The sequence below is a fragment of the Echinops telfairi genome, unplaced genomic scaffold (assembly GCF_000313985.2).
Source record: "Echinops telfairi isolate 266 unplaced genomic scaffold, ASM31398v2 ScPeMD7_27;HRSCAF=92, whole genome shotgun sequence".
NCBI lineage: Eukaryota > Metazoa > Chordata > Mammalia > Afrosoricida > Tenrecidae > Echinops > Echinops telfairi.
Window position 1 is genome coordinate 1,496,497 of NW_022103924.1, and position 8,483 is coordinate 1,504,979.

The window sequence follows — 8,483 nt, forward strand, 5'->3', positions numbered from 1 at the left end:
CTTGTTTACCTTCAAGCCTTTAAGACTCCAGATGCTATATCTTTTCATAGCCAGGCACCATCGGCTTTCTTCGCCACATTTGCTTATGCACACATTTGTCTTCAGCGATCGTATCGGGAGGGTGAACATCATGGAATATCTGGCTGTACTTCTAATAAGGCAGATTGATTTGTTCTTTTGGCAGTCTGTGGTACTTTCAGTATTCTTGTCCAGCACCACACTTCAAATGCATTGATTGTTCTTTGGCTGTTGTATTCAATGTCCAACTTACACATACATATGAGGCCACTGAAAATACCATGGCTTGGGTCAGGTGCTCCTTAGTCTTCAAAGTAACATCCTTGCTTTTCAATACTCTAAAGAGGTCTTTTGCAGCAGATTTACCCAACACATTGTTTCTTTTGCTCTCTTGACTATTGTTTCCATGAGATTGATTGAGGAAATCCATGGGGATGGGCCTGGGGGTCCCTCTGAATAAGCATTGACTCACTGGCAGTAAGTGTGAGAATGTGAGAGTTTAGCTTTTCCATGTTGGGACCATTTTCCTGGGATAAATCAGAGTTAACAAGGAGGTAAGATGAGGACAAAAAACCTTTTTGATATGTGCAACTTTCATTCATGTTTTATCTGTGCTAACTACATGTGTAACAAACAATCATATATACCATTTCCACAACCTTTATCTGTACAATTCAGTGATGCTAATTATTTCCATCATCTTTCCCCCTATCAAATGCTTCCATACCCTGAAATGGAAGTTCAACTTCCCCAAAGCTTGAGTATTCCTTTCCCTCTATCTGGTTCCTGATAATCACTGGTAAATTTTGGTCTGTATAAATTTGCCTATTCTAAATATTTCATGTAAGTAGGATTCTATAGTATTTGCCCTTGGGTGTCTGACTTAATCTAGTCAGCATAATGTTTTCAAGACAGTACTGTGTATCAGGAAGTATTTCTCTTTATGGCAGAGTAAGACTCCATTGTATGTCTATACCCCACTTTGTTTACCCATTCATATGATACTGGTTTGTTTTTTATTTTAAAATGCATGTATGTACATGGTTCACATGTGGGTTCTTCTTAATTTCTTATTTTCACTTAGCACAGCAAGTACACACTCAAGAGTTGTTTCTTTGTCTCAGGTTCCTGCTGATGTACTCGACAGTACTGTGCAGCTATTACAACTCTGCTCTGACAACAGCTGTGGTGGGGGCCATCAAAGTAAGTGCATGGAAGTCTCAGAGTGAATAGCAGAATTCAGACAGTTGACTGGACCCAGTATTTATGATCGAAACTGAGTGGGACTTTGTTGTTCTTGTCAGTGCTGTAATAAGTACGGAGACTTGTGATGTGTCATTTGGGTTGGGTGATGCCCCTTCGCTTCTCTTAGTCTTTGAATCAGTGAAGCAGAGGGAAATTTTGCTCATTTAAAAGACGAGAAAAAATTATGACTTTAAATGTAGGGTCAGTGGGAGGATGTGGCCTGAGAAAATGAAGTAAAAAGTTGAAAAGCAAAAATGAACCCGACTATCTCTAATCCTCAAGATACCTTGGGATCTATACTTTAGTTTCCTGGGAGTACCTACTTACTAAGAAAATGAACCCTTGTGAAGAGCCATTTTCAATTTAGGTGCAATTGATTCTTGTTTTTCACAATAGTTATGTTGTCCAACAATGCTGCAAACAGCAAACCGAACCACTGCTGTTTCAGGAAATACAAGTTTGGTTCCTGTGAGCCTCTTTCACAACATTTCAATCACATGATCAATATATAGCCCCCTTTTAAGTTAAAAAAAAATTGTGATTTGAGTGAAAGATTACAGAGCAATTGGTTTCCATTCAATAATCCATACATGTTTGTTTCATGACATTGATTGCTCTCTCCGCAATGCATGTTCCCTCCCCTTGTTACCCTTTTCCATTGGTTTTTCTTTCCTATTCTTCCTGCCTTTTGAACGTGATCTCTGTGCAAATGCTGCCCTTTACGCCAGATATGATTGATTGGTCTAAGAAGTGTGTACCTTCTTGGTATTATTGTTCACCTTATAGGCCTGAATTATTGACTGAAAATTGACCCATGAAAGTGAGTTCATTTCAGCTTGCGGGGTGGGGCAGGGCTATGCTCCACCAGGCTGATACTATTTTGAATTTTGTTCTACATTTTACTGACATTCTGTCCAGGACCTCCTAATGTGGTCCCTTTCAGAGTGGTCAGCAGTGTCAGCTGGCCACCATCTAGTACTTGTGGACTCAAGGGTTGTGAAATTTGGGATTGCTTCCATGAGTTGATTCTGACTCAGTGATCCTAAAGGACGGAGCAGAACGACCCTTTGTGTTTCCAAGGCTATAGATCTTTACAGGGGCAGAAATACTCATCTTTCTCCTGCAGAGCATCAGGTGGATTTGAACTGCTGACCTTGTGATTAGCAGCCTGACATGTAACCCACTACACCACCAGAACTCCTGCAATCGGGAGGTCACAGGGCAAAAAAAGAAAAAAACAAAAAAAAACGACAGTGGGAGGAACACCAGGGTATAATGCAACAGAAGTAAATACTTTCATACACAATCTTGTAATAACAATAACCCGTATGTGGATAAATAGACAGACATACAGGCTGTGCAAATATGAATGAGACTACAACCATGAACACATATATAAGTTAGACAGAGTATATTTCTGCAATCATGTTTACGTGTGCTGAAAATATACCTCTGAATGTAGTAGAACATACAGGGGCAAAGGTGCATAACTTTGTATAACTTCTTAGCCAAAGCCAAACACCTTAAGAGAATGAGTCCATGGGGCTTGGAGCCCAGGACCATAGCTTGGGGCAACATCAAAGTCAACTGGCATAACACAGTCCACAAAGATAATGTCCTACGTTCCATGTTGGTGAGTATTGACTGGGCTCTTACAAGCTGCCATCCTAGGTGTGACTATTGGTTTCTCCCCATCCAGCACAAAGGAAAGTGACATCAGAGACCCAGTGCCCTCTTGACCCCTTATTGTGTATTGCTGTCTCGTTCACCCAAGTGAATACATGGTAACGGTTTAGTGATTTCCTTTCCTTTCCCCCTTTCCTGTGCATCCTTTCCTTGACTTTTAAAGCAGTGCTTATACAGTATTTGCCCTTTTGTTACTGATTGACGTATTTGGCTTAACATAATGCCCTTCAGATTTACCCATGTTACTCATGCTGTGAGGTTTGCAGATTCACTATTAATCTTAACATTTTTGGCATTTCAATGTGTGTGTAAATGTACCATGCTTTGTTTATTCATTCATCTTTCGATGGACATTTGGTTGTTTCCGTAGTTTTGCTATTTTGAATAATGCTGGGTGTGCACATTCATTTCATGCCTCCTATTTCTCTAGGACTTGTAATAATACTGGGATTGCTGGATCATATTTCTATTTTCAACATTTTAAGGAAGCACCATATCATTTTTTGCAGTGGTGGTGCCATTTTGTACTGCAGTGCCTGTGCAGGCGTTCTACCAGCAGTCTGAGGGGTCTAGTGCCTCCCACACCCGTGCCAGCATGGCTGTTTTCTGGTTTAACTTTGCTGTTTGTGCTGGAGTGGGGCGATCCTCAGTGTTGTTTCGATGCGAGGCTCTGTGATGACCAGTTCTTGTAAGCATTTCCTCATGTGTTTTTGCCTCTTGAGTGTCTTTTTCAATGAGGAAAGTATGCTAATGTGTTCTGCTACATTTGTTTATGTTCTTGAGGCATTGACATTTTAAAATACATTTTAGAGATTAGTTCCTTGTTTAGTTTAATATGTCGCTGAACAATTTTTTTCCTGAGTTTGCAGTTTGTCATTTTTAGCTTTTGGTGAAGTCTTTTGATGCACATAGTTAGTAGTGTAAGGAATTCCAGTCATCTAGTTTGCCTTATCTGTGGGTCCAGTTATGTTCCAGAGCATTTTTGCCAAGCATTGGGGTCCCGAAGCTTACTCATATTTTCTTGACGATATTTATAGTTTTAGGTTTTATCTTTAAAACCTGACCATCTCTGGTCCATCTTGAGGTACTTCTTTGCATATAATGAGAGACACAGATCCTGTTTAATTTGTCTGCAAGTGGATATCTAATTTTGTCAGCACCGTTTGTTAAAGAGACAGTCGCTTCCTAATTTAATGGGATTTAGCTTCTTGTCAAAAATCAGCTGTCCATAGTTGGGTGAATTTCCATCTAGGTTATCAATTCTGTACCATTGGCCCATGTGTCTGTTATTGTACAAATGCCAAACTGCTTTGACAACAGTAGCTGTATAGCAGATATTGAGATTGTTAGGTCTTTTTCTTTAGGGGTGCCCTATTCATCTGGGGTCTCTTATCTCTATATACAAAGTTGATGATTTGTTTTCTCATATCTGGACCAGGGTTGCATTATCTGTAGAACACTTTGGGTCGTATTAACATCTTCATAATATTAAATCTTCCACGAGCATTAATGAGCTATCTTTTTGTTTCTTCTAGTACTATTTGGTATCTGCCACATTGTTGGATTCTATTAGCTTGATTTTGTTGAGAATTTTTGCCTTTATGTTTATGAGGGATATTGAGCTATAATTTTATTTTTCAGCAAATCTATAATTTGCTTTTACTGGTTTTGGTATTGGGGTTATACTTAGTTTTAAAAAAATGAGTTTGGGAGTATTTCATCCTTTTCTATGTCCTGGAATTGTCTGAGTATAATTGGCGTCAGCTCTTCTCTGAATGTTTGTTACAATTTGCCAGCGAAGCTGTCTGGGACAGGACATTACTTTGTTGGGACTTAAAAAAAAATCTACTCAATTTTCTTCATCTTTGATGGGTCTGTTCATATTTTCTACCTGAGATTGTGTTCGTTTGAGTAGGTAGTATGTATTTAGAAATTTGTCCACTTCTTCTAGGTTTTCATATTTATTAGATCACAGTTCTTTGTTGTATTCTCTTGTTATTTTTTAAATTGCATTTGGTTCCCGTGTGACATCACCTACCTAACTTCTTCCTTGTGACCTTTGCGCTGGCTGTCTCCAATGTTAAATTTACCGACGGTTTGTCAAGTTTGTTAAGTCTTTCAAGGGACCATCTTCTCGTCTTGCTGATTATCTTTATTATTTTCTGTTTTCAGTTTCATTGATTTCTGGCCACACCTCTGTCGCTTCCTTTCTTCTCATAGTGTTAGTTTTCATTCTTTACCATTCCTTTTCTAACTCTTGGCGATGTTGGAATTAGGTGCTGCTTTGGGTTTTGGTTTTGGTGTGTGCATTTAGTGCTGTACACAGCCCTCTGCTCTTTGCGTTTCCTGTATCCCAAGGGTTTTTGTTGGATTTCATTCTGCCTGTTCTGTCCTTCATCACAAGTGGGGTGTTTACGTCTCCTACTCGGATGCAGGCAAGCAACCTCCTTTTGAAGATGGAGCTGTGGGGTTGCTGGGGTAGAGCGTAACAGGGTGGCATAGGGGAAGGTCAGGCATTGAGTGACTCTAGGTGACCTGGGTGGTTTAGTGTTCAGAACATCACCATATAGGCTTGGATGGACATGGAATTCCTTATGTTGAGTAAAATCAGTCAATCATAAAAGGAAAAATATTGTATGAGACCACTAGGATAAAGAAACAAAAATCGAGATGAAGACTTTCATCCCAAAGAGAACAGACTTTGGAAGTTACCAAGGGAGGAGTAAGCAAGGGAGAGAAGGTAAAGCAGTAGACTACAGCAGCGGTTCTCAACCCATGGGTCACGACCCCTTTGGGGGTCGAATGACCCTTTCGCAGGGGTCCCCCGATTCATAACAGTAGCAAAATGACAGTTATGAAGTAGCAATGAAAATAATTTTATGTTTGGGGGTCACCACAACGTGAGGAACTATATTAAAGGGTCGCAGCATTAAGAAGGTTGAGAACCACTAGACTAGAGGGTTGATAACTATTAACTTGGGTGCACAGGAAATTGTAATCCACAAGAGAAATCAAATGTGGAGGGTGGGGTAGGGTAAACTAACAAGGGTAGTTTAAATTGCTGAATTCAAAATTGATGATCTGAAATGTAAACACTATTGTCCCAGGAGAGATCAATCTGTACCATTTATTAATAATTAAAGCCTATTGACAGATGGCTCAACAGGGGGCTATCACCTTGAAAAACACTCTCAACCCTGAACAAAGAAAACATGGGCCCTTTCTATTTATAATTAAGACGTAGGGCTGGCTTAAAGGGGAGGGGGGAAATGCAGGCAGTTGTAGTTTTACACATCAGGCAGGCAGGACACCAGGAAGAGTCTGATGACATCTAGAGAGATTCAAGGCCTGTCAGGAGATTCCAGAAGGGAAGAAAGAGTTGGGGGTGGGGGATAAGGGCAGCTGGGTACTAGCAGAGGGGGTTGAAGTCATTTTAACATGAAATGGAGTTTTTTAAGCTAAGGTGGGTTCCTACATTCCCCACTTCTTTTAGCGAGGGAGACAAATCATTGACTTAGGTTTTGGGATAAGGAACTATACTGGGCTCAGGGTGCCCTGAGGCGAAATGCTTGGCTATGATTTGGGATAAAATTTACCAGACAGTTGATGAGGCATGGACCTATCAGCAATGCTGACAGTATTAAATCTAAGGGACCAGCCATGGTGGGTAACAGGGAGGTTAACCAAGGTTTCCAGTTGCATATCCTATGGGGCCAAGGTTCCACTGAGTCCCCTTAGCTTTGGTGCTGGTTCAATCGGCCTTCCACCTTCTGCAGAGTATTTCTGAGTCCTCTTGAGTGGTTTGTGTAAAAGCAACAAGGTTCCCCTAGGGGCAGCACACAACCCACCCTGAGGGAGAAACAATTAGGTCTAAGCCTCTGTGATTTTGAAGGACCACCTCAGCTATTGACCCAGCTTCCTTACAGAGGAGGTCAGCGGAATACTGCACGCTATCAATGTCTTCATCGACCTGTTGGGACATGGCTAGGCTGACACCGCCTTTTCTTCAGGCAGCTGTAGAAAGGGCTGCCATGCCTAAGCCTACTAACACAGATACCATGAGCGGGGCAGACCTTTTATGTCTATATATCAGTACCCCCCCTCCCCCCGGGGTGTGTGTGTGTGACTAAACATAACCCTGCAGGGCTACTGTAGGCATACATTTGGTGCAGTATGTGAACTACTAATCACAGGTTCATTCTGGAAAAGGGAGGGTCTAATTCACTTGGTGAGCCCAGTGGTGCAAGCTGGCCAAGTAGATTTGGGAGCATAGTAGCTAAGGGACTTAGTAAAAATAACTGTTGAAATACATAGGTTTGCATTCAGAATGAGATACATTGTAAGAGGGGGTGGCTACACATGAAGAATTTCTCAAAATATTTCCTAGCATTAAAGGGGGTATTCTATGGCATATGCAGTTACATTGGTGTGTTAGTCTGGGTAGACTAGCGAAAAAAATTCATAGACACTCGTGTGTATAAGAAAGAGCTTTATATACAAGAGAAATTGAATTATGGGAAAACATCCCAGCCCAGTCCAGATCAAGTCCATAAGTCCGATATTAGTCTATATGTCCAATACCAATCTATAAATATCCTCTTCAGACTCACGAAACACATACAGTGATGCCAAATACAGGAAGATCACAGGCCAGTGGGTGGAAAGTATTGTGGATCCAGTGGTGGTAGAGGCATTTCAGTGCTGGCAGGGGTCTCCACATGGCTCCTCCAGCTCCAGGGCTCTAGCATAGCTCCATGTGGCTTGTCAGCAGGCATGTCTCACAGGGAGTGAGCATGTGTCCCGCCTCCAGTGAGCTATTTATCTCCTTAGTGCCTCCAAATGAGGTCATCAAGCTGTGACCTGATTCACAGGCTAAACTCCACCCCTTCACTCTTAAGTCTCATATTGACAACAGATTATGTTGTCTACCACAACTGATAATGGGGTTGGCTATGACTCCTAATTCTACATAATATGGGGTCTTGCATGCAGACATACCCAACAGTTGGTTGCTAACTGGGAGAGTTACATTGAGGAAAGACTGCATTTTGGTTATCATAGACAAAAGAGTTGGGGGAAAAACCATTCGAGGCTGTGGGCCTTGGGGTTTATCAGAGACACAGGTTCAGTGGCAGAAGGGGATAGATGAGGATCCAACAGAGGCCTTGTAGTTTGGCGATTGGACCAATGGGCCCGGGGGTGGGGGTGGGGCCCACTGTATGGACATTTGATGGATAGTAGACAACACCCCAGGGTCCCATCCTGACCACTAGAAGCTAAGTTAAGGTAAAAACATAATCAGAATGGGTTGGCACAAGTAGGAAAACGCTAAGTAAGTTCAGTAGGCTGAGCAAGCCGATTTTCACTGGACTTTTAACTTGAAGGGGTTGACAGACTTTCAAACTGCTTTCAATTCTATGGAGGATGCTGGGTTGGCGAGGGAGAAATGGAATCAGGAAGGCTGGCCAGCAACCTTCAGGGCTGTCGGAGTGATCAGGAAGAAAGTACAGGTTTCTCACCAGGTGGGTTTAAGT

At 41.7% G+C, this 8,483-nt stretch overlaps 1 protein-coding gene across 1 annotated transcript in view; it reads left to right on the forward strand.

Moving 5' to 3' along the window:
- Positions 1-8,483, forward strand: part of SLC35D2 (solute carrier family 35 member D2) — an 89,688-nt gene that overhangs the window by 71,220 nt on the left and 9,985 nt on the right. The window contains 1 exon segment of the mRNA XM_045289435.1: positions 1,126-1,221. Coding sequence (XP_045145370.1) covers positions 1,126-1,221 — 96 coding nt within the window.